General features: G+C 46.1%; 1 protein-coding gene across 3 annotated transcripts in view; it reads right to left on the reverse strand.

The window, feature by feature from the left end:
• Positions 1–24356, reverse strand: part of WHRN (whirlin) — a 216100-nt gene extending 191744 nt beyond the window's left edge. Inside the window, exons 1-2 of one of the 3 annotated variants that reach the window (XM_063936429.1) lie at positions 23771–24356; positions 22136–23207 (exon numbers count right to left, since the gene is read on the reverse strand). In XM_063936429.1, the coding sequence (XP_063792499.1) occupies positions 22136–23101 (966 nt within the window). In that variant the 5' untranslated portion in view covers positions 23102–23207; positions 23771–24356. Of the gene's footprint in view, positions 1–22135 lie in introns of all 3 variants that reach the window. The other 2 variants (XM_063936428.1, XM_063936430.1) reach the window with 2 other exon arrangements.
• Between the last annotated feature and the right edge of the window lie 1875 nt (positions 24357–26231).

Raw genomic sequence — 26231 nt, forward strand, 5'->3', positions numbered from 1 at the left:
TGGGACACTGAACCCACAAAGAACCAATTCATCTGGAATACCACTCATCCTTTCAGAACAGGAGGATACCGCAATGCAGTGAGGATCCCACAACACCCTCGCCTGGGTCTGAGATCAATAAAGGGACAATCTCAAGGGACTACACCTCCAGCGGCTTAAAGTGGTAACAACCTATGTGGGACTGTATATTTGGTTCATTCAGTGGTATACCAAAAAATACCTTGCCAGTCCATATATCATTAGGAACGGACTACACCCTAACGGCAGCAGTTAATACTATTGATTTAGCATATGTGTGGCCATAATATGGTTTATTATACGGTCTATTATATGGTTTAATATGTGTTTTTTAGAATTATGTTTTATTAAATTGTGATAATTTTTTCACTCAAACCTTCAATTTTATTCATTCCATTGAGCGCTGCTATCTTATCTGTATATTCTTTTTTGTGGTTTTTGGGTGTGACTACCCCAATTTATAGCAGCAGCATTAGAAACGCAACATCCAATAAGCGCCTGAACCTTTTTTACCTTGGTAGAAAACAAACTGCCACTAACAGATGTGCCTGCATCACGAGTATAGCTCCTTACTCCACTAACAGATGTACCTGCATCAAGTGTATAGCTCCTTACTCCACTAACAGATGTGCCTGCATCACGAGTATAGCTCCTTACTCCACTAACAGATGTGCCTGCATCAAGTGTATAGCTCCTTACTCCACTAACAGATGTACCTTCATCACATGTATAGCTCCTAACTCCACTAACAGATGTACCTTCATCACGTGTATAGCTCCTTACTCCACTAACAGATGTACCTGCATCACGAGTATAGCTCCTTACTCCACTAACATATATACCTGCATCATGTGTATAGCTCCTTACTCCACTAACAGATGTACCTTCATCACGTGTATAGCTCCTTACTCCACTAACAGATGTACCTGCATCACGAGTATAGCTCCTAACTCCACTAACAGATGTCTGCATCACGTGTATAGCTCCTAACTCCACTAACAGATGTACCTGCATCACGTGTATAGCTCCTTACTCCACTAACATATATACCTGCATCATGTGTATAGCTCCTTACTAAACTAACAGATGTACCAACTTGGTTCTGCCTTATAAATGATTGCTGCTTTAAAAATCCGACCATTCTCTGCCGACATTTCGCACTTCCGGCAAACTTGGACCCTATTACATATGGCCGCAGATCTCAACCTAGTAGAACACCTTTGAAATGTGGTGGAACGGGAGATTTGCGAAATCGCACTCTGCTGTGACCGTGTTAGTGTCTTCTGCCATAATCGCGCCTGTGACTTTATGTAATGGTGGTACCAGCCCTTCCCCTGGTGTACGCCGTGTCTCTGACTGTGCAATGACTAAGACGTCCACTGACAGCATCTTTATATGCGATTCTCTGTCACAGTGTTTTCTCCAATGGGAGCGTTTAAGCATCTTCGTTCGCAACCAGTGCTGCATCATGACATTCCCATAATAGTCTGATAACATGGATCATCTCCCTGATTCTCTTTATCCACCACCTGGTGACCGGCCAGGAATGCACAACACATTTCCAAGACAGGCTATTCTGTGGGCAAACAGCAGTCCCATCCAGTACTAGAAAGGTGTACCCAATGGATATTGGGGGTAATTCCAAGTTGATCGTAGCAGGAAATTTTTTAGCAGTTGGGCAAAACCATGTGCACTGCAGGGGAGGCAGATATAACATGTGCAGAGAGAGTTAGATTTGGGTGGGTTATTTTGTTTCTGTGCAGGGTAAATACTGTCTGCTTTATTTTTACACTGCAAATTAGATTTCAGTCTGAACACACCCCACCCAAATCTAACTCTTTCTGCACATGTTATATCTGCCTCCCCTGCAGTGCACATGGTTTTGCCCAACTGCTAAAAAATTTCCTGCTGCGATCAACTTGGAATTATCCTCATTGCTGGGGAATAATATGTTGACCATTGATTGATCTACCTTGCTTGGCAAGGAATTCTGCGAGTGTGTTCATATGTTGCGCATGTACGCTTGTGCAGGCTTAACGCCCAATCGAGCCACATCCACTTATTTGTATCACTACACAGTACCCTCCATAAGCCTTCCGCAGTGCTCTCGGGTTAATTGTTCCTAGACATCTGTTAGTGTGAGTGACCCTGCTTACATTAATCCTAGATGCCCAGCCATGGCGTGTCATTTGTTGGGAGTAATGATAATGGACTCGCTATGACTGATGGACACAGTTACACCTCCAGATCATACATACTGTGGTTATCTCTGTTCCGTTCTCTTTTACCATCGCAGAATTAACTGCACTCCTTTGTATGAAATCATTGCTGACACATATATCTCATTGCTACCTGACACCATGTCCCCCATGGCCCATATTTCATAGGGATTAATGACCCACCCCCCACGCACAGTGACACACAGTCTGCTCCTGCTCTGGATTAATCAGACGAGCAATCGTGACCAATTAATGTGACAGAGTCTCTTTTCTGTATCCTAAACATCACTGATCCAATTAAAGCCACAATGTATGCTCAAGGCAACAAGAGAAGTGTCACAGCAGATAAATGCAGAGCTTTATTTATGGAATGTATAATAAAGAGTGTAACCACCCGTCTTCTCATGTATGGCATTTCAAAGCTACGATAATGTCTGCTGCCCGTCACCATTAGATAATGCCTGGTTATTGTTACGATAAGACTACAGGCCTGTTCTTGTTTGTATGCAACTTCAATTGCAATTGCGATTTTCTAGGCTATGGTGCTGCTAACATTAGCAAGCGAGGATGCCGCCAAGGAATGACGAGAGATGCCCACAAGAGCCATTGTAAATGCATGTTTAATTGCGTACATATTAGCAGACTATACACAAAGACGAGGAACATCAGAGCTGAGGGTTGGTCTATGGCTATGCAGAGTGGACACAGCAGTAGCGACTCAGACACCATGTTTTTTGCACATATACGTACTCACAGCCGTCAGCAGATACATGCACCGGAAACGGTTTTCACAACCCCTCCCCGTTAATGCTTCCAAACGGTCACTTCCTGTCACTCGCTTTTCCATTAAATCTACATTGCGAGCGGGATCACAGCGGCTCCTTCGCAAATGCGCATTGCGATTAATTGATTATGTCTTTTTCCTAGAGAAACATTATAGAATGCTAAATTCATCAAAGAAAAACTAAACCGAAAGGATATAAATAGATTTTTCAGTTTCACTTTATGGATCTTATTTACTAAGCGACTGTGATATGTATAATTTATCAAGAAAATACCTTAAGGGCAGCTAAGCAATACTCAATTGCCCCGGCGATAGCTGTAAGGGCTGACTTACTCTGTCGTCTATGCTGAAATGTACTTGTAAGCAGCTGGTGGAAATGAGGGGCTAATTTATGTTTGTACACACATGCCCAGGCAGCTGCTTTTCCTTCAGTTTACAGACTTGCAAGTGAAGCATCTGCCCAGAGAAGAATATAGACGGCCACCGGAGCCATCACAAAATCCTCAGCAACTGTGTACACATACGCAACACTGACACAATAACGAGGACCATCGGCTCCCCGAGTGAGACTACGGTGCATGCACAACATACCGATAATTGCTCAGTTGCGTGAACATCGCATTGCGTACAAACATGAATACGGCCATGAGTGTTCAAGTTTGGGCTTTCAGTTCCACTAATGTAGAAGAAGAAAAAAAAATTCTAAATAGATATATAAAATATTGAATGAAAATAAATATTTTAAAAATGTTCATCATAAAAAAAATGCTTAAAGCAAATAATGAAGCATTTAGTAAATACTTTTGATCTGTTACAACAGAATAGATACTTGTTAAATAGCTTTCCCTATGCAAAGCATTGCTGGAAGAGTCCCGAAACTCTCTCCGATGGGTGGGGGGCATGGTAACTGCGTTTGTGTTGTAGTGGCCCCGTCCCTGACTATTAAAAGCTGAGATTCTTCGCATTTCATATTATGGCTCCCTAATGCTATTTAAAGACCCAATTTGTGGCATTTTACAGCGATGGGCGGAGCTAGTATGATGCAATTCAATGCGAGTCGCCTCATCCAACTGGGCCAGAGGGAGACTGGGCAAACCTGTTAGTCAGGCTGGAGAGCCCCCCTATATATACAGGACTCTCCCGAACCTTCCTCGGAGAGTTGTCAGTATGATGTAAATACATGTGAAAGCCATTGATGCCAAATGTTATTACCAGCAGGGATAATCTTCTCCCACTTTAGGATTGTCCCACTTTTTGAAAAACTTTTACGTTTTTCTCCTACAATCCAGGTAGATTCAGTTTAAGTTATGTGTTTAGTTAATCAAAAGTGGGGGCATTAGGACTTTTCTTTATTACACATGCCATCTTTGTGGCTATGAAGATCTTTATTACAACGCTCAAAATGCACCCACAATTGGAATTTCCTCAATGAGAGACACTGGAAAGGTTGTCTCTCAGGTTGTAACATGCATATATATATATATATATATATATATATATTAAATTGGATCTATGTGTGTTTGTATATATGTTCCAGCATCACTCTGGAATGCCTGGAGCAATTTACACCGAACTTGGTACACACATGACCTACAATCTGGAAACAAATACTGTGGTACTGTGGGGGGTAAGACACCCATAGCACCACTAGGGGTGAGGGTGGGAAGGGGGTGACATGTAAAAATCCATAGTTTTTGGGCATAACTATGGAACGCCTGGAACAATCTACACCAAACTTGGTACACATGTGATTTACAATCTATAAAAAAATACTGTGGGGATGGGGGGAAGGGGGGGGGGGGGGGTAAGCCACCCCTAGCAATACCCACAAATCACGGCATTACGCCACGAGGGGCAGGGCTCCGATTGTGGACAGTTGGGGGGGTTTCTGGGCACTGAGAAACCCTCCATGCATGCGCCACTGGGCTACACAATCATGGAGGTATACAGCATCCGGTAACTAGGAGTAGGGATGAGGAAATAACACAGGAATTCCTTGCCCCACTAAATTATACCTAATTTTTGTACTTCGACACCTGCATTTAGCAATGAACAACCTTGATCCACCCAACTACCTCCCAGCAGAGGGTAAAACATGTTTGTGCCCCTACAGCCACTGGTATCTGTGCCCGCAGTCCATATGCTTCCTCTGTAAAGCTCGGTACATTTTTGCTGCGATTGTGCTCTTCTGTGGATCATAGATGCCCATTAATGCCATTGTTTTGTTGTTTATGGGAGTTTAAGGCAACTTTCAGACTCGACACAAGACCGTAACTCCATCCAACATTATAACAGCTATGACTTCATCTAATAGCGGGAATGTGAAGCTGCTAATTCATTTCCCAAATAAAAAGCAATAGAAAAAGTAGTGTTCAACACAGAACAATATGAAATAGTGTAATAATATATGTTTTTATTTCCACTGGATTTGCCCAATTTTGGACAAGCTTAAACTGCGGTTTATCTCGTAGAACAATAACATTTTATTACCTAGCTGTACCAATGGCCCATAATAGTTTAATATTGTCACGACAAAGTAAGATTTAAAAAATGTGTAGTTCACATATATACACAACAAACATTTTCTAATAGAACTCAATGGGTCTGTGTTTTATGTCGCAGTTTCGTCAACATCGTTCTACTAATGCCGCATTCAATTTTTCAACAACTAGGATGCGCACTTTCCGTCACTGTGTGTACTTAGACGCACCATCTGTCGCACCATCGAAACTAGGCAGGTGTAGTTTTTCACTCTGAGGGGCAGATATACTGTACTAATCCTTGGAGAGAGATAAAGTGGAGAGAGATAAATTATCAGCCAATCAGCTCCTGACTCTCTCCAAGGCTTAGTACATCTCCCCCTGAATGAGTATAGCCTCCTGTGAAAGCGGCTGTGCGTCTTCGAACACCAACGCTTTCAGCGACATGCCCGCAACACCTTCACCACCCCCGTTACATGCCAGGAATCCCTACTAAAATTCTCAGACTGTGCATCCGATTTGGTGCCGTGTCGCTGTACACAGATAATCAGGACCACTGGCGTATCTATAATGGGTGCAGACGGGCCCCTGGGTCCTGAGGGGGCCCGCACCGCACACACTGCACCCATTTCTTCTATACTCACCTTTGCGGCGTCCATCGGTGACTGTGTGTGGGCCCCTCCTCTCCTGTAGCCGCCACCGCCGCTGCTATCGCACTGAGCGCTAGAGACTCTGGCACAGTGTCAGAGTCTACAGCGCATGCGCAGGACTCCAGAAAAATGGCGCGGCGGACATTTTTCCGTGTCCTGTGCATACGCTGTAGACTCTGGCACTGTGCCAGGGTCTCAGCGCTGAGAGAGCTAGCAGCGGCGGTGACGGCTACAGGAGAGGAGGGAGCCCACACACGGAGACTGCACACCGGTCCCCTCCTCTCTAGAAACGCCGCTGGTCAGGATGCATGCACTGCGCGACTCAGGATGCTTGCACAGGATTAAAACATCGGACATTTGCATACAACATCGATACCGCATCTGACTCTGAATCAGGCCCAAAGATCGTCCCGAAGCAGGTCCATTTTAACAGCAGTGTAGGCCCCTGGGCAAAGTAATGCACTGGGACCCCTACCCATCCTCCAGCGGTGGGGTGTGCTACCGGCGGCGGCTGTGATGTCACGTAGGCGTTAGGGGATGTTCTATCGTCCGCTCAGCATGCAGGACCTAGAGCAGTCATTTCTGCTAATTACTCCTTTACTGCATGGATGGGGGAAGGGGTTTGGTAGGTTTAGTGAGATGGGGCGGGAGGGAGACAACAAAATTGTAGAAGGGAGGTGTTGGGCTGAATAAATGGGACATGGTACATGACTTCCAGAGTGCTAGGGAGTGTTTAATATACGGGGGAGGGGTGAATAGTGGGGTGGGCTTAATATTTATTACATTTAGCATATCTATGATCAGATCTGCATTAGGCCCTTAGTAAAAAAATAATCATCATTGCAATTGAGCAGATCTATGTAGTGTGCAGCCACACATCCAATCTCTTGCAGCCACACACTACATAGATCTGCTCAGCCGCAATGCTGATAATTTTTTCACAGAGTACAAGGTAAGCTTTAAATAGTTAGAATTCTCTATCTTAGAATTATCTCCCATGCTATGCAAGGACAGATAGCTCAATGAATAGATTGTCTGGCTGCAATGCCAGAGGCAATGGGTTTGTATCCCGGATATGTCAGTATTTTGAAATGTAATAAAGGACAGTGTGACTGAATAACAAAGAAATCTCAAGTTGAGATCATGAATGTTGTATTAGTGACAGAAGATAACAGGGTAGGAGACAGAGGTGGTCAGGAGATGCTGGGCTTCTGCAAGTGAAAGTAGTTAAAACAGATAACTGACAAGTGCCGCCAACAGCGCCCCCTACCCTGCAGCGCTATGTGCGGTGCCCCCACAGCACAACCCTAGTTACGGCCCTGACGAACAGGTCCATTTTTCAAAACGGGGGTGTGGTGCCCCAACTTTGTAGGTGTGCCAGGTCCAGGGCCTGCGTCGTCAGACGCAGCCTTCCTGCAACCGACTGAACGGTTCCAATGGCCAAGCTGGGTAAGCTTCGGCATATGCAGCCTGGCCAATTGCTGCAACCATCGGCGACCGATGGTCGCACTGGTGATCCGATGCTGCGTCTCCGGAAGAGGCACTGGAATCTCTCTGTATGACTTTACTTGGCCCCCGCCCACCACCTGCTTATCTGTTACCTACTTGGCTGTTGTATAGCAAACCAAAGACAAATTCCTAGTATACGCAAGTATACCTGGCCAATAAAGCAGATTCTGATTCTAGATCTGATCTCGCAAATGCATTCAGGAGGCATCTACCCTCTTACAGATGCCTCCTGCCGCATTTAAATTTTATTTGTTCGGTATTGCACAGCCGCTTTCCAGAATCAGACCCCGTGCATGTTACAAAATGTATATACCTATAAATATATATTTGCATCCCTTACATTGCAGCATGCTCTGTACAGGTGCACAGTTACTTGCTCTGTTTTGTTTTACTCCCTCTCAGAATCGGGCCCAAAATGCAAGTGACAGAGTAAGATAAATGTCACATTATCAGAATGCAACATGCTATTATTATTAGAATTTATTTATACGGCCCGACCATATTACACAGCGCTTTCCAGAGCGCCGTCCCATGAGACCCGAGCGCTCTACGGATGATAGTCAGGGTATTGTCACTACCAATAGACACCGGAGGGAATGACACGAGCATCTATATTCCAGTATAATTCTAAACCTAATCATTTATTGGCTGAGGACAAGTACGGCTCAGCTGGCTCATACACTACAGATTATCACAGGAGGCTACTTTCCCAGTCTACAGACCTCTTCACCGTAATTTGATCATTTTAGGGAAGAAAAGGAGTGCTATAAGCTGCGCCAAACGCACGTGTGTCCATAATATTAGGTTATTTTGCTTTGCATTGATAATATGAACATTGAATACAGCTCCTAGCACCTGTGCTCCAGCTACCTTGTAATCTATAGATAGTAAAGGAGAATCCACAATATGCATTAATTAGATTTTACTCAAGTATTATCTTGTTTGATTGAAGACCTTATTGAGAGGTATCTTATTCATTGCCAATATGTAGAGAGGGGGTGGGGGATGGGGGTCTTGGATTGCACACCCTTATTCTAAACATGATGGGGTAAAATTACTAAGATGGGAGTTCTATTTAAGATGGGATGTTGGCCATAGCAACCAATCAGATTCCAGGTATTATTTTCTAGAAGGTGCTAGATAAATGAGAAGTAGGATTTGATCGGTTGCTATAGGTAACATCCCATTTTAAATAGAACTCCCATCTTAGTAAATCTACTCTGATGAGAGGTGTTACCGTGCTGAAAAACTTGTAGTTCCACACAGAAAAAAGGAGAAAATGCAAGTGCACACTCTACATACTAAACCATGTTATTCAGAATAATTATAATAAACTCTGCAATATAACATAGAGTAAATTTGAGGTGCTTAGCGTAATTTTGGACAAAAATATGAGCCCACCAACCGCGACCAGGTGATCTCATCTGGTGGGTCCCTAACACTAAGGTTTAAGTCCAGGACACGGGACCCCCCAAGCCAGCACAAGCCAACCGCCCCGAAGGCATCACACTAGGGAGAGGTTTAAGTGTTAAAAAGTGTCACATTAGTAATAATCAGCAGCTATGTCTTGAGTGTTACATAGGTAATAATTAGAGGGTCAGTTTGTATCAACTTTGTATCAACTTTTGTGTGTACGGCCACCATCAGATATCTTGCACTTTCCTTATGTAGCAGTCAGGTACAAGTACATAGAGTGGCTCCCTACCAGTGCTGAAAGTAGGGTGGTACGGGGTGGTATGGAGTACCATTGCGTACCACCAGCCCACCGCCGTTGCTGCAAGGCATAGGGTTCCTGTCCGCAATGAGCATGCAACCCCTGGCAACGAGCAAGAAACCCCTGGTGATGAGCATGTAGGGCGGTAAGTCCTACTAGAAGCATTAGGTGTGTAAGCGGCACTGCAGGGGGCATTATGTGTGTAGGTGACACTACTGGGCCATTATGTAAGTAAGCAGCACAGCAGGGGGCATTGTGTGTGTAAGTGGCACTACAGGAGGGTATTATGTGTGTTAGCAGCACTGCAGGGAGCAATCTGCGTGTAAGCGGCACTACAGGGGGCATTATGCGTGTAAGCGGCATTAAAATGCCATGGGGGGGGGGGGGAATTTATAATTACGCCTCTGCATGTATAGCTTTACTCAGAAGTGCCAGGAACACTGACACTGCCAGGAGAAGGTGCAAAAAGCCTTACTGTGGGGCATAATTTATAAGGGGCATTTTTGTGTGTGGGACATAAAATGGTGTTAGTGGCATAACTGTGTGTGGTATAATATATAACAGGCATTACTGTGTGTGGTAGAATATGTAATAGGCATTACGGTGTCTGGCATATTGTGTAATGGGCTTACGGTGTGTGGCATAATGTGTAATAAGTATTACGGTGTGTGGCATAATGTGTAATGGGCATTACGGTGTGTGGCATAATGTGTAATAAGTATTACATTGTGTGGCATAATGTGTAATGGGCATTATAGTGTGTGGCATAGTGCGTAATGGGCATTACGGTGTTTGGCATAATGTGTAAGGGGCATTACGGTGTGTGGCATAATGTGGCCATGCCCCTATTGTCATGTAGCCACTCCCCTACTTTTGTGTGACCATGGCTCCTCATGACATGTGACCACACCCATTTTTCCTATCAGTACCACTAAGAAAAATTCTACTTACACCACTGCTCCCTACCATCATGTCTAATCACAGCCTTCTTCCAGCCATTGTATAACCAATACAGTAACTGGACAGGAAGAAGTGGGGAACATGCTTTGTTGTCATTGGCTAGAGACGAAATTAGATCATCACAAGTGTCCCATTCCTCAGCACTGATTGCTACTCCGAGCCAGAGGACACCTTCTCTCCTGTACCTATATGGTTTGATACAGAGCTGAACGCGCACCTGTATTTATGGAGTATGCTTGATTATATTTGCGCACGCGCTAAAAAAGTGCACAGACATGTATGGGCTATACAGAGCTGTGCGGCACTGGAGTGTGACAGAGGCAAAATTCAGGGAGGGTTGGTTCATACAAAACACCAGTTACGGCGACCAGGATGGAGGTGAAAATACGCCAATTGGTATGCAGTCAGTAAATCACCAATCAAAATGTCGACACCAGGAGGTCGACATTCATTATGACTACATGGTTAAAATGGCAACACCTGTGAATTGCCAACATTGATTGAATGTCAACATATGAGATGTTGACATTGTCATAAAGTTAACATTTCCATTAGTCTTACGGTTACCATTAGGGTAAGGGGTAGCGCTAGGGTTACTTAGGACTATGTTTAGAGTTAGTATTAGTGTTAGGGTTGGGGTTACAATTAGGGTTAGCATTAGGGCTAGGGTTGGGGTTAGTATTAGAGGTTAGCGATAGGGTTATTTTGGGGTTAGTGTTACAGTTAGGGCTAGGTTTGGGTTAAATGCTAGGGTTAGTGTTAGGGCTACCATAAGGGTTAGCAATAGGGGTAGGGTTGGAGTCATATTAAGGGTCATGTTTGGGGTTAGTGTTGGGGTGAGGACTACTGTATGTTTCGGGTTAGCGTCAGGGCTATGTTTAGGGTTAGTATTAGGGTTTCGGTTACCATTAGGGCTAGGACTGGGCTTACCATTAGGGTTAGCAATAGGGTTAGGGCTAGGTTTTGGGTTAGCGTTAGGGCTAGGGTTAGGGTTAACCTTAGGGTTAGTCTTAGAGCTAGGGTTAGTGTCAGGGTTACCTTTAGGATTAGCATTAGGGCTGGGATTACCATTAGGGTTAGCATTAGGGCTATGTTTGGGTTAGTATTATGGTTAGGGTTACCATTAGGGTTAGTGTTAGGGTTACCATTTGGGTTAGCATTAGAGCTACAGTTGGGGCTACTATTTGGGTTAGCGATAGGGTTAGGGCTAGGTTTGGGGTTAGTGTTAGGGTTAGGATTAGCAATAGGGCTAGGGTTGGGGTTACTATTAATGTTAGCTATAGGGTTAGGGATAGGTTTGGGGTTAGCATTAGGGTTATTATTAAGTATAGAATTACACTAAAAGAAACATTGTTATATCAGTATTAGTCAGTGTCGATATTCTGGCCACTGACTTGGTCAATGACGACAAAGCGACCATGTAGACATTGTCATGCTGACCTAATGAATGTCAACATTGTGATCATCTATATAATATACACCACCCGCCTCTTTGGAGCAGGGTCTTTTAAACCTTGTATGGTGCAGTTGCTAGCGATCACTAATGATGAGGATTTGTACAAAGCCAGACACGCGGTCGTATCTCCATATGTATAATTCTCCATATGGACCATTGGACCTTATTCAGCATCAGTTGCAGTTATTTAGCAAAACTGCAACTGCTGACACTCTAATGCTGGCACGGCAGCCCAGCATGGTAGTAGCGATGCCCTGGGGCAGTTGGCTTGTGCTGGCTTGATGTGATCAATTGTGATTGCAGACTTGGCAAAATTAGTGTAGTCCCCTGCCTGCGCAGCCTGGATACGAAGAAAGAAGCACGATCGCCATGTTTTTTTCTCGCAGTAGCTGCGTGTGATGTTGCGCAGTCACACCAAAAACAGCCCAGACCTGCCCACATTTCCATCAGCGCCGCGTCCGCGCTCCTGACCGCCCCGTGAACGCCTCTGCCTGTCAATCAGGCAGAGGCATTTGCATCTCTGCAATGCAATTAAATTTCCGGGCCCATGCAGCACGCTTAGAAGGGCCATACGCTTGCGCACTGACCCGGTAATCGTCAGGGTGCAATGTACGCATGACTCTTTAGTCCTATATTCATTTTATATAATTCAAGGGTGAGAAATACTGTATACTGTATGTACAAGTTGGTTTATATATAAGTATAACCTGCAATTCTTAGTACATGCAGGTGGGTAGCGTTGAAGGGGTGTAGTAGGGTATGCCGGCGGCCTGGCTCCCGACGGCCAGCATACTGGCGCTGGAATCCCAACCGCCGGCATACCGACAGCTTGGCGAGCGCATATGAGCCCCTTGCGGGATCGCTGCGCTCGCCATGCTGCGAATCCCGACCACTGGCATACCGACAGCTGGGCGAGCGCAAATGAGCCCTTTGCGGGCTCGCTGCGCTCGCCACGCTGCGAATCCCGACCGCCGGCATACCGACAGCAGGGCGAGCGCAAATGAGCCGCTTGCGGACTCGCTGCGCTCGCCACGCTATCTATTTTCCTTCCAGGGGGGTCATGGACCCCCAAGAGGGAGAAAAGGTGTCGGTATGCCAGCTGTCGGGATTCCGGCGCCGGTATACTGTGCACCGGGATCCCGACAGCCGGCAATCTGAAGACCACCCGCGTTGAAGCACAGGGTGAAACACCAACCGAGAAGTCAGGTATTTATGCACAGTGGCAATGACACCAGAAAAGGGGGGGGGGGGGAGTTTTGCAATATGTAGGGAACCAACGGTGAGCTCAGTACTGTACACTGTATAACAAGCTAGCTTAATTTAGGTGTCCAGCAAGTTTAAATTAGAACTAAGCCTAAAAAATATCCTTCATGTGTGGAGGAGCGGTTATTATTACGTTTCGGCATGATGCCCAGATGGAGCATGCTGCGGGACCAATAAATCATTTTAATAATGTCTTCTCTTTTTTTTTTTTTTTTTTTTTTTATTACTGTAGTCACATATATTAGTTCTGGTAATATATGACTGCTTGGAAACGTGTTACTTTTAGAAAATCATTTAAAAATGTGATGAATAATTTTGTTAGCTGCTTATCTTACTATAATAAATAGGATCTTGGTATCTGCCGCAATAACATAGGGACACATTATATGTCCACCTGTAACAGAGACATTTAGGTGTCACATAAAATACGAGTGACATTAAATTATGTAGAAACGCCAGTAAAATATATCTGGCAGCTAGGGCTATCTTCATTTATGTTTGGAGAGTTCAGTATCAAACCACTCATTTTAACCACTTAACTGATGATTTTTTCCCCATTTAACTCACGGAGCGATATTCTAAGCAATCTGACTAGATTGCTTAGAATATAAGCCTGATCGCTCCGTGTGTACCCCTTACAGCGATAGCGATGCGCAGCCCGGCGCATCGCTATCGTTGCTGCTAGATTGGCCTGCCGTGCAGGCCAATCTAGCGGGTCGCTCACTTCACTGGGTGAAGTGACCGGCCCCCCGTCTCCTCCCGCACGCTCAGCACAGATCGCACTGTGCTGAGCGGCGGGAGAGATGTGTGCACATCTCTCCCCGCATCGGCCCGTCTATATGGGCCTTAAAATTTGGGTGTGGTGTGTTCAATCTGCAATCTAATTTGCAGTTTAAAATAAAGCAGCCAGTATTTACCCTGCACAGAAACAAAATAACCCACCCAAATCTAACACTCTCTGCACATGTTATATCTGCCTCCCCTGCAGTGCACATGGGGGGTCATTCCGAGTTGTTCGCTCGTTGCCAATTTTCGCAACGGAGCGATTAAAGTGAAAATGCTTAGTAGATTTACTCACGTCCGAACGAAGAATTTTCATCGTTGAAGTGATCGGAGTGTGATTGACAGGAAGTGGGTGTTTCTGGGCGGAAACTGACCAATTTCTGGGACTGTGCGGAAAAACGCAGGCGTGCCGTGATAAAACGCGGGAGTGTCTGGAGAAACGGGGGAGTGGCTGGCCGAACGCAGGGCGTGTTTGTGACGTCAAACCAGGAACGAAACTGACTGAACTGATCGCAGTGTAGGAGTAAGTCTCGAGCTGCTCAGAAACTGCTAAGAATTTTCTATTCGCAATTCTGCTAATCTTTCGTTCGCAATTCTGCTAAGCTAAGATACACTCCCAGAGGGCGGTGGCTTAGCGTGTGCAATGCTGCTAAAATCTGCTAGCGAGCGAACAACTCTGAATGACCACCATGGTTTTGCCCAACTGCTAACAAAATTCCTGCTGCGATCAACTCAGAATTACCCCCATAGTACAGAGACCCCTGAGAGAGGAAAGAAACATGGCAGCTCATTTGGACTCTGAGCAGAATTTCATTTTGGAGCTCTAGGGGTAGATTCACAAAAGCTTATAAAAAAATAAAAATAAACGTTGCTTTGTTGTCTATTGCAACAAATCAGATTCTAGTTACCATTTCTCTATTGCATCCTAGAAAATGATAGGCAGACCTGATTGGTTGCTATGGAAAACACCACCCCTTTGTGTGATGCCCAGTATCTGTCCCAGCCACTGCTGGATCCCTTAACCCACCAGGGACTGCAGGGGTTAATGTGTCTGGTCGGCTGGTTGCTAGGCAACCGCATCTGGCCGCAGGGCTAGCTGGAGGGCACTAGGACCCAGTGCCTCCTAACTAAGAGAAATGCGGGGATTGGCTGCCCGCAGAGCGGGAGAAGGTAGGCGGGACTGGCGCCAAGAAGAGAGGTCCGGGACGAGACAGGAGACGAACTGAGCAGCGGGGCGCGCCTCAGACCCCCCCGGGCGGAGAGAGTCGCGGACAGAGACGAGCGGGACCGCTACTGTCAGCAGCCGGGGAATCGCCGCACAAGCGAGGGCGCCGCTGAGTGACGTCACGCCCGGCCGCCGGGCGGAGAAGACGCGCTGCTGCTGGGCGCCGGGAATGAGCTGCCGCTGGCCGCCACCAAGGAGCTGAGAGTCACAACGGGGAAGAGACGAGGGAGTGCGCGCTGTGTAGCACACGAGTAGAGCTGCGGCCCCGACAGGAGGAAGAACCGCCCGGAGCCCCCACCATTGCCATACTGAACTCCACGGAGGCAGAGGCTGGAGACAGGTACTCCTCACACTGCATCCCCCCACACACTCCTTACGCCAGGGGACGCTTAGTAGGGGAACTGAGGCATCTTCCCCCCCTCTACTCTAACCCCAGCTAACTATCTACGCACTTCCACAGATATGGGAGCCTTACTCCCGACCGCACTCTAAAACCACACTGTACCTCAACCCGGGCGACCCCTAAGTTGCTACCTAAGCCACCGCCTCAAAGAGACGCACTGACCCAAAGGAGCAGTACCACTACGCTGCACCCCAGTTGTTATACGCCCTTCCCCCTTGCCAAGTTGTGTTAAGGGAAGTGATCCCCGGAAAGCAGTCAGAACTGTGTATTGTGTGCCGGACGTATCAGCCCCACCAGACGGCGAGCAGACATACCTGCCTTCAGTTGCTTCGCTGTGCGAATCCATATGTGGACTTCTACGGATTTTGTGTAGGGCCAGAGACTTCCCTTTAAAGAGACTATAGTGTTGCCTAGTAGCCTACTACTATACTGTTTGAACATTCCCGAACCTTCTTTTTTTCTCTTAAAGGCCAGTTTAGGTATTGAAATTTCGAAAGTACTTATGTGGTTATGACTGTTTCATTATGCAAATGACCTGTATTATTTAGTAATGTGCCTTACCGAAATGTGCTAAATATACTGACTAGTAGCTCACGTTACGTAAGTGGTACAATAAACCTTTGTTACCGTATCCCACTGTAGTGGTCCTTACACACTTGGGGGTGTTGTCTGTACTGGGGTATCTCCGTCCTTCTGCCCAGGTCCTATACAGGTGTTCTACGCAGGTCCCGGTAGACTTAGCACCAGCAAGAATTGGACGACTGGACGGGCCACCACCGGACAGACGCAAGACTCCAGGTACGCTTTTGCATATATTACATTTGTATTTTAGAAGCTTAAAGGCCCCCATACATACATGGAACTGTAGTAATGTGGCAGAAAGCAGGGATTGTCCCATCCACATTGGGAACGTTGCGATGCATGATGTAATACTGTCTTAGAGGATGTAGATCTACAGGCTCACAATATATACAACAAGTATACAGGAATACAGTAAGAATTGCATCCAGATCAAGAAAAGAATATGACAGAGAGGATCTGGATTCAAAAACAGGTGGCATCTGTCAATTCATCTACAGTGACTTTAAGGATCCAATCCTTTGGCATTTATAAAATTTTAGTTTTCTTACATCACGGAATTAAAATGAATTAATTGGTTAGAATATTCATATACGCAATTACAACTAAAGAAAAAAAAAATGATTACATAAGTATTAACTCATTTTGCTAAGCTGGCGCTAAATAAACCTGGTGCAATCAGTTATCGTCACAGGTTGTATAAATCATTGATTGGAGCTCACCTGTGTACAATTAACGTGTTTTGGTTGATTTCAAAATAAATACACCTGTCTGTGAGAGCGCCTGCACTGGTGACTGCTTTTCCAAACAAGCCGCATCATGAACGTTACAGAACATTAAAATCAAATGAAAGAAAAGGTTAATAAAATGCCAAAATCAAAGGTAGGATATAAGAAGATTTTTCTAAACGTCTAATGTCCTCCGAAGCACTATCAAGTCCATCATGAAGAAAGTGAAAGAATATGGCACAACTTAGAATTATCCCAGAATAGGATGACCTCCAAAACTGACCATCTGTGTGAGAAGGGATCTCAGCAGGGAAGCCACCAAGAGGCCTTTAGCCATTATACCAGGGTTTCAAGGGACAATATAGGGCCAGATGTAATGAAGTCTGAGTAGGCCGGAGGTGCGGGTTTCTTCCGAATTTGGATGTTTTTAAAGCGTCAATCATTTACAAAGCATGGTTTTGCCTTATACATGATTACCACTTTAAAAAAATAAAAGTCAGAATTCGGCAGGGAACCCGCACCTCCGGCCAACTTCATTACATCCGAGCCCATTGTCTGTACACTGTGAAGAAAACACACAGAAAAATCAAGGATTTATCTCATACCAAGCAAAGGAAGATTCATTTCTGGCCTCCACACCAGATCTACACTGCACACTATCACAAGAAAACTATTGCTACTCTAAAGCAAGATAATTACCCAAAGTATACGGCTTAAAAAGTAAAAAATCCAATGTCTGGAGTTGACGACTCACAGCTATGACCCCAATCCCCCTTTTATGCCATTACATAGAATTTTGTTTCGATCCTAAATAGAAACATTTCAAATCCAGGAGATAGAAATAATGAGAAAAATTACAGTAGGTGGTGACTCATGTTAAGATGAGAGACTGTGGAAGTTGTCAAGTACCCCATCAGGTAAAGGACATTTTTAATAATTAGAGATGAGCGGGTTCGGTTTTACTCGGATTTACTCGGTTCTCAAAACGGCATCTTATTGGCTCACGGGTGTCACGTGTTTTGGATAGCCAATAGAAAAAATCCGGATAAAACTGAACTGGCGTTAATTCTGGTGTTAAATCCGAACCCGCTCATCTCTATTAATAATACACTGGACCCTTACTGGGGTATAGTAGGAATTACTGACAATGGCATCCCGGCCGTCAGTATGCCAGCAGCGGGGCGAGAGCAAAGAGTCCCCTTACGGGCTCGCTGCGCTCACCACAGGTTCAGTTACCACTTTATGGGTGTCGTGGACACCCACGAGTGGGAATAGCCCCTGTGCGCCAGGATTCTGGCTGTCGGTATTGTCAGCTGTCGGGATTCCGGCGTCGGTATCCTTACCGCTGGGATCCCGATTGCCGGCAATGTAACTGCATCCCAATTATTGGACAAGTCAAGCAGTATTAATGACTTTTCTGCAATAAATAACCCCATATAATCTTCAAGCAGAACCTGTTGGGTTTCTTGAAGGTGGGGATTGTATGACTATAATACTCATCAGGGGTGACCATCGGATACATACGATATCCTGGCATATGGGATGGCGGCGGTCATATGCACTGGCATCCCAAAGTAGAGAATCCCGACAGAGGTCGAATAAGTATGTACTCCCCCCCCCCCCAACCCCCCGTTCCCGCAGCCTAACCATAACCCCCTGCAACCTAACCCTCCCCGGGGGTGACTAACCCCCCCTCCCCGCAGCCTAACCCTAACCCCCCCCATACACACACAGCCTAAACCTAACAGACCCACCCGCCACCACCACTACACGCAGCTTAGCAATGAGGAGTCCTGGCAGATCTCGATCGGGATTCCAGCGTTCGGGATCCCGGTGTTGGCATTTCGATCCATGTCTGGATGCCAGCGCTGGTGTAGTGACTACAGCGTCGGCATTCCGACTGCCGGGATGCCGAATGCCAGTATCCTGTGAATAACTGACAGGACTGCGGACAAGAGGCCATTTTTTTATACCTGAATAACTGGTGTACCAATCTGTGAAGTATTAGGTTGCACCAGGTTTGCATTAAAGCAGTGGCGTCAGAAGGCGGGTGCGGCCCGCACCCGGGTGTCCCCCTCGGAAGGAGTGACACCAAAGTGCCAGCTCTTTTGCAGTGACAGGAGCCGAGTGCTGCTGTGAGATAATCTCCTGCAGCACTCGGCTCCTGTCACAGATAAGAGCCAGCACACAGTCCAGTCTCCGAGGGGCAGCCAGCATCTTCGGGGAAGCTGGACATGCCCCCGGAGCAAAGCAGAAAAGATCAGTGAGGTCACGCCCATTTTAAATTAGGCCATGCCCCCTTTTCGGGCGCCCGCAGCTCCGGCGGCCAGAGGGTGGGGGTCTAATAGTACAGAGTTGTCACCACACCCGGAGACGCCTCTGATTAAAGTCTATAGATTTGTCCTCCTACATCTAGCGTCAGTACACCCTACGTTGCAAGATGCCCTACGGCACGATATGTCCCGCTCCCAGAGGTGTAGCATGGCATCTTTTACTTTAAATTATGGATCTTATTTGCAATGCAGACACTACCCCCAGTCTGCGGAGGAGAGGAGATATGGATCCCCAGGTCCTGGCACTGGCGCAATAGGACCGGCACATGCGCAGACGCTGCGGTGTGGCTGCGCATGCGCAAACCCCCAGCTTCTATGGACTGCACCGGCTGAAACCCATAGAAGCCGTATTGGGCTGTGTGAACGGCAGGAAGTTGCTTCCTACAGGAAGCTAGCTCTCTGCCTATCACAGCCCAGTCTGGCAGTCACGGAGGGAGGAAACACCTCCCAATGGTACTGCCTTGTGTGTCTGTGACTGGCAGGTAGGGCTTCCAATAGGAAGTCACAGGGAAGCCAGTGCAATCACAGGTTGCATCTGGCTCCACGAACACAGAGATGGGTGGCAGATTTCACTTGGAGAGGGCTGCAGTCCTGCAGCCCATAGGTAAAATCCGCCACTGATCCAGTGCACTCATTATTTCCTTGCGAAGTTCTCAAGAATACTGGTTCAGTTTCCAAAAGGTTTTGTCTCAACTGTGCATCTACCGATGATGTCAGAAAAATGACGAAACGCATCAGTGTTTGAGGAGCGGCTTAGATTGTGTTTCAGGAGGAATAAGCGGCTGGAACAGACTATGTGAATTTACACATTTTTAGTCCTACATTACAATGAATATATTGGACATATTTCAGTATCCTGCAAACTCTATTCTTTTTATGACAGGTACAATTTACAAATGTTTTTACCTTCAACTTTTTAAGGTTTTCTTACAGTTTATTACAAAATACATATCTTATTCCTCTAAATCAGGGGTGGGCAACATGCGGCCCGCGAACCGATCCTGCCTGGCTCGCTGTCTCCCATCAGTGTGCAATGACAAGCGGCCCGACTGGCTGAGCCGCTTGTCATTGCGCTACACTGCTGCCAGACGCGGCGCCGCTGAGGAAATCCCGGTCACGTCACAGGATCTGTTGACCGGGATTTCCTCTGTGATGTCATGCGCTGGGCGGCACGGGGGCGGAGCCACAGCAGGAGCGGCGGGCAGCAGCAATGACTCCGGGAAGCGGACAGCAGCAGTGACTCCGGGCAGCGGGCAGCAGCAGCGACTCCGTGAAGCACGAGCAGCGGGGATCAGGCAGCGGATCATCTTCCACTGTGAAAAAAAGGTAACCCCCTACCCAGCCAGTACCTGAAATGGATCTGTACTTAAGCTGCAATATGGGTTCAGGGGAGGCGGGGGGGGGGGGGGGGGGAGATAAAAACTGCTATATAGGTGGGGGGAAGGGGGGTAGGGACTGCTACATAGGTTCAGGAGAGAGGAGGGGGAAGGGGGGTAGGGACTGCTACATAGGTTCAGGGAAGGGGGGTAGGGACTGCTATATAGGTTATGGGGAGGGGGGGAAGGGGGGTAGGGACTGCTACATAGGTTCAGGAGAGAGGAGGGGGAAGGGGGGTAGGGAGGGACTGCTACATAGGTTCAGGGAAGGGGGGTAGGGACTGCTATATAGGTTCAGGGAAGGGGGGTAGGGACTGCTATATAGGTTATGGGGAGGGGGGGAAGGGGGGTAGGGACTGCTATATAGGTTCAGGGGAAGGGGGGTAGGGACTGCGGTGCATGCACAGTTCAGACCCGATTTACAAGATATTTTGTGTGTGGACCTCGACTATTCACTGGAAGTGTTAAGCAGCCCCCCAGCTGAAATAATTGCCCACCCCTGCTCTAAATGTACCTGTGAATTGTTGACAATTAAGGGGTCTATTCAATTGGTGCCGGTTTTTCTGACAGTCGAATTTGCATTTGACCTATTCAATGACAGTGCCGTTTTTCCAACAGTCGGAAAAAACGGCACTTGTCGAAAAACACGTGGATGGGCGGATTAGCTGCGGATCCACGTGTTTTGTCGAATTAGCAGCCAATTCCGACAGGATTTTGGCCCCTTTTCGACAATGCTGATACGACTTTAAAAAAAAGTAGGACCAGCATTGTCGAAAACGGGCAAAACCTGTTGGAATTGCCCGCTAATTGAATACTGAAATGTCGGATCCTCTCGGACAGGATCCGACAGTCATAGAATAGACCCTTAAACAGACAATATATCCAGCAACCCTGCAATACTGTGTGCAGAGAATACACATTCTCAATATATTTTAATTTACATATATGCATTGCATTTGCTGTTGTACGTAGTCATACGGAAACTGCCAATAGAAACCAACAACAGCAACCTTATAGCCATGCTGGAAAGTAAGGTGTGCAATAAAAAAATGTCTCTCTCACAACACATGTTCAGGATAGACAAATCATGGATGATTTACATCTAGACACGGAAATGTTTCATCGTAGAACAGATGGTATATCAGCTTACATTTCAAAAATGTGTTAACTGTTGAAAATGTAAATTTAATTGATATAGGTAAGGTGGTTCTACACTGAATGTTGAACTCTGCATGATTACTGTATTTTGCAATATAGAGTTTATATTTTTCTAGAAAAACCATGGCAAGTTATTCCTACTCCCATTAAACACTATGGGGGGTATTTATCAAATAAATACAGTAAATAAAATGAAGAGAGGTAAAGCACTAACCAATAAGCTTATAACTCTCATTATACAGTCTGTGTTTGAAAAATGTCAGGAGCTGATTGGTTGGTGTTTTACCCCACTCCACTTTCTCTCTCCATGCTTTGATAAATACCCCCCCTATATATGACATTGCAGGAGCCTTCTGCAAAAATCTAGCACTTTCTAGCACCACATGCTGTTTGCACTTTAGATAGAATTATCTGGCTTGTTATCATGATAGCTTAACATAGGAGCCTCTGAAGTTGGGGATCATGCATGAATAATACATTAATAAAAAATAATTCACCTTAACGGCCTCGCTGTGGCTGACCCGGTCCAAAGATCGCCCATTTGCTTTTAGAATCTGGTCCCCAACTCTTAGCCCTTCTTCCTCTGCCAAAGAACCAGGTTCAACCAATGACACATAGATGCCGATGCCATGTTCCACACCACCCCGGATGCTGAAGCCAAGACCTTCTTGGTTCTTGTTTCTTTTAAGGATAACCTTGCGCACATCAGATTTGGCAGCACCACCTGGGGAGTTGCTGTACCCTGACGGTGGCACAGAGGGTGATGCTACAGTTGATAAACTGGGACCAATTATTTGAGTGCTAAAGGCAGAAGCTGTCCCTAGTACTGGGGAACTAAGGGCAGAAGCAGTCCCTAGTACCGGGGAACTGAAGGCAGGAGCAGTCCCTAGTACCGGAGAACTAAAGGCAGGAGCAGTCCCTTGTCTGGAAGTGCTCAAAGCAGGAGACGTCCCTGTTACTGGGATGCTAAAGGTGGGACTTGTGCCAGGTATCGGCGTGGTAAAGGCAGGCGCTGTCCCAGATATTGGGGTGTTAAATGCTGAAACACCATCATATAAGACTCCGCTGAATCCAGAAGAGCCTGGAGACAAATCCTTTATATAAAGGCCCTCTGAAGTGTACTGGTCAAATAAGAGTTGGTCCGACCGTGGGATAACAAGGCGTAGCATGGGGAACAGTTGCCTCTGGTCCTCGAGACGTAGTATAAGACGCAATGTCCTCACCAGGTCAAAAACATTTCTGCGAGAATGGTAGAGCCGCAAACAGTGCAAAAGCTGCTCCCGCTCCCGCTCACTTAGCAGTCGGTTTAGGGCGCCATGCAGTCGGCGAACATTGGAGGAAAGGACACGTCCTATGTCCCCTGAACAAATTGAATCAGATGATGAAGAATGTATGGACCCTGCTATTGACTGATGAATGGAGCCCCCTGGAGTGGGGTAAAGAGTACCTGGATCTGAATTCATTGCCCAAGGGCTGCAGGAAGTGTCATAGCATCTCACATGAGGGCAACCTGGACGACTCAGACAGTCCCATGAGGCACATGCCAGGAAATGCTCCTCTCAGGACCTCCTGAAGAGAAAAACAGAATATGTCCTGATCTCCTCGCAGGCTCTTACGCATTTGCCATATTCAAGCTGTATGTAGTCTCCAAGGCTTTCTAAGAATCAACATTCGGCGTTCTAGCAGACTACTGTCCACAGCATCAGCCATGGTCCGTGACATCTAGCAGTCTCCATGCACGATTCGTCTCCCACCATACAGCTTCCCTATCACACTCGGTCACAGTGCTTTAAGTCTCTGCTGCTGCTTCGGTGCTGTCCCTCCCCCCTCCCAATTCTCTCTCTCTGTTTCTCAAGGTGATTCTCTGTGGGTCTCGTTTGCCCGGCTCTGTCTCGCTCCTTCCCAGGCACTAGCAGCCGACTACCCTTCTTGTTACAAATACTGCTTCTGTCTTCTTCTCTAACTGCCTCTGTCATCTCTTATTAGTTCCACAAAGTCTGATCTTTCATCTCTCCCCTCTCCGTCTCTCCACAGGTGAAAACGTCTACAGCCTCACTTCGGCTCCACTCGCCGGGTCCCTCTCACACTAGAACGCATCACTCTCTCATAGTGTAACAGGTGTTATGCCATACCTCTCTCACACAGATGACCACTTTCAGACACAGCAGATGTCTCTCCCCATCTGTGAAATTACGCGGTAAGGTCTCCTTTGCTCAGATGTCCCTCTTCTTCTTAAAGACAGAGGTCAGTGAATCATTTCGAAGACCGTCTTACTTTTGGACACAGCTGTCCCTGAATGTGACGTCTTTTGTATATCTCCGTCTTTAAACAGACGTCTCTATAACTCTCTATTAAAAAAAATAATAAAAATAATTCCTGTCTTTCGGACTAAGAACATAAATATATTTCCACTATATATGTGTCAGTCAGTACTGCTTCTATATATTCTTCAACTGGCTCTTGTTCACTAACTATCTCTTGCCCCTGCAGGTAATTAGCCAACCCCTGATGGATCCTCTGCCTGGTGTCCTAAGGAGTGCCTGCTAGGTGGCGGCCCCTCTTCTCAGATGAGAGCGACCTTATCGCCTGCTCTCTCTGCACTATGCCTCAGTCTATCTCAGGTAGCTGTCTCGCTGGTTCCCCTGGTCCCTGTCTGTCACAGGTGTCTCTCAGTTCATCTCTTGGTCTCTCCCGGATCTGACGTCCCTCAGAAATGTCAGCGTTGCCAGGAGACTGCGAAGACAACACTAATATGCATGGTGCTTAACCCTGCACTGCCAGACGGCTGTGCATCCATTGTGTTGTCCTATAATACTCCCTGTGTAACCCTTCCCAGGCAGCTGCTGCTTAGTCACATGACCTCTAATCTACTCAGTACCGATGCATAAAGATGCATACACAACACTACTGTGGTACTTACGCAGAGTTGGGCTAGGGCTGTATGACAAGACTAAACAAGTATACACACTGGTAATCCAGCATTGCTGCAGTAAGGCTTCTCCTGGCAATGAAAATGATTGTACTTAGAAGCTGGGTTTATTTTCCATGGTTTATTCTGTTACTGTATTGTGCAACATCAATACTTGTCATCCTGTACAATTAATTATATAACCACAATTTTTATTGTCAGTAAATGATGGGTTTTTTTCACTGAAAAAAAATAAAAAAATAAAAATAAAATATATATATGTGTGTGTGTGTGTGTGTGTGTGTGTGTGTGTGTGTGTGTGTGTGTGTGTGTGTGTGTGTGTGTGTGTGTGTGTATATATATATATATAATTTTTGGAAGATAACTTTTAGGGATCCAAAATATAAGTTGCTAGGGAAAAATAGGCAGTGGCGTAGCCAGAACTTTGTGGGCCCCATTGCAACATTTTGAAGGGGCCCCTGTGCCAATACTTCTAGAGAGACACCTCCTGCAGCACTTGTTAATTTGATGCTGCATAATAGTGTCCTACTTCATTCTCTGAATCATAGTAGTGCCCTAGCTAATGTTATGCCCCATAGTAGTGCCCTAGCTAATGTTATGCCCCATAGTAGTGCCCTAGCTAATGTTATGCCCAATAGTAGTGCCCTAGCTAATGTTATACCCCATAGTAGTGCCCTAGTTAATGTTATGCCCCATAGTAGTGCCCTAGCTAATGTTATGCCCCATAGTAGTGCCCTAGTTAATGTTATGCCCCATAGTAGTGCCCTAGCTAATGTTATACCCCATAGTAGTGCCCTAGTTAATGTTATACCCCATAGTAGTGCCCTAGTTAATGTTATGCCCCATAGTAGTGCCCTAGCTAATGTTATACCCCATAGTAGTGCCCTAGTTAATGTTATACCCCATAGTAGTGCCCTAGTTAATGTTATACCCCATAGTAGTGCCCTAGCTAATGTTATGCCCCATAGTAGTGCCCTAGCTAATGTTATGCCCCAAAGTAGTGCCCTAGTTAATGTTATGCCCAATAGTAGTGCCCTAGTTAATGTTATACCCCATAGTAGTGCCCTAGCTAATGTTATACCCCATAGTAGTGCCCTAGTTAATGTTATACCCCATAGTAGTGCCCTAGCTAATGTTATGCCCCATAGTAGTGCCCTAGCTAATGTTATGCCCCAAAGTAGTGCCCTAGTTAATGTTATGCCCAATAGTAGAGCCCTAGTTAATGTTATGCCCAATAGTAGTGCCCTAGCTAATGTTATGCCCCATAGTAGTGCCCTAGCTAATGTTATACCCCATAGTAGTGCCCTAGCTAATGTTATGCCCCATAGTAGTGCCCTAGTTAATGTTATGCCCCATAGTAGTGCCCTAGCTAATGTTATGCCCCATAGTAGTGTCCTAGCTAATGTTATGCCCCATAGTAGTGCCCTAGTTAATGTTATGCGCCATAGTAGTGCCCTAGTTAATGTTATGCCCCATAGTAGTGCCCTAGTTAATGTTATGCCCCATAGTAGTGCCCTAGCTAATGTTATGCCCCATAGTAGTGCCCTAGTTAATGTTATGCCCCATAGTAGAGCCCTAGTTAATGTTATGCCCCATAGTAGTGCCCTAGCTAATGTTATTCCCCATAGTAGTGCCCTAGCTAATGTTATGCCCCATAGTAGTGC

The sequence above is a fragment of the Pseudophryne corroboree genome, chromosome 8, assembly GCF_028390025.1.
Source record: "Pseudophryne corroboree isolate aPseCor3 chromosome 8, aPseCor3.hap2, whole genome shotgun sequence".
In the NCBI taxonomy this organism is placed as follows: Eukaryota; Metazoa; Chordata; class Amphibia; order Anura; family Myobatrachidae; genus Pseudophryne; species Pseudophryne corroboree.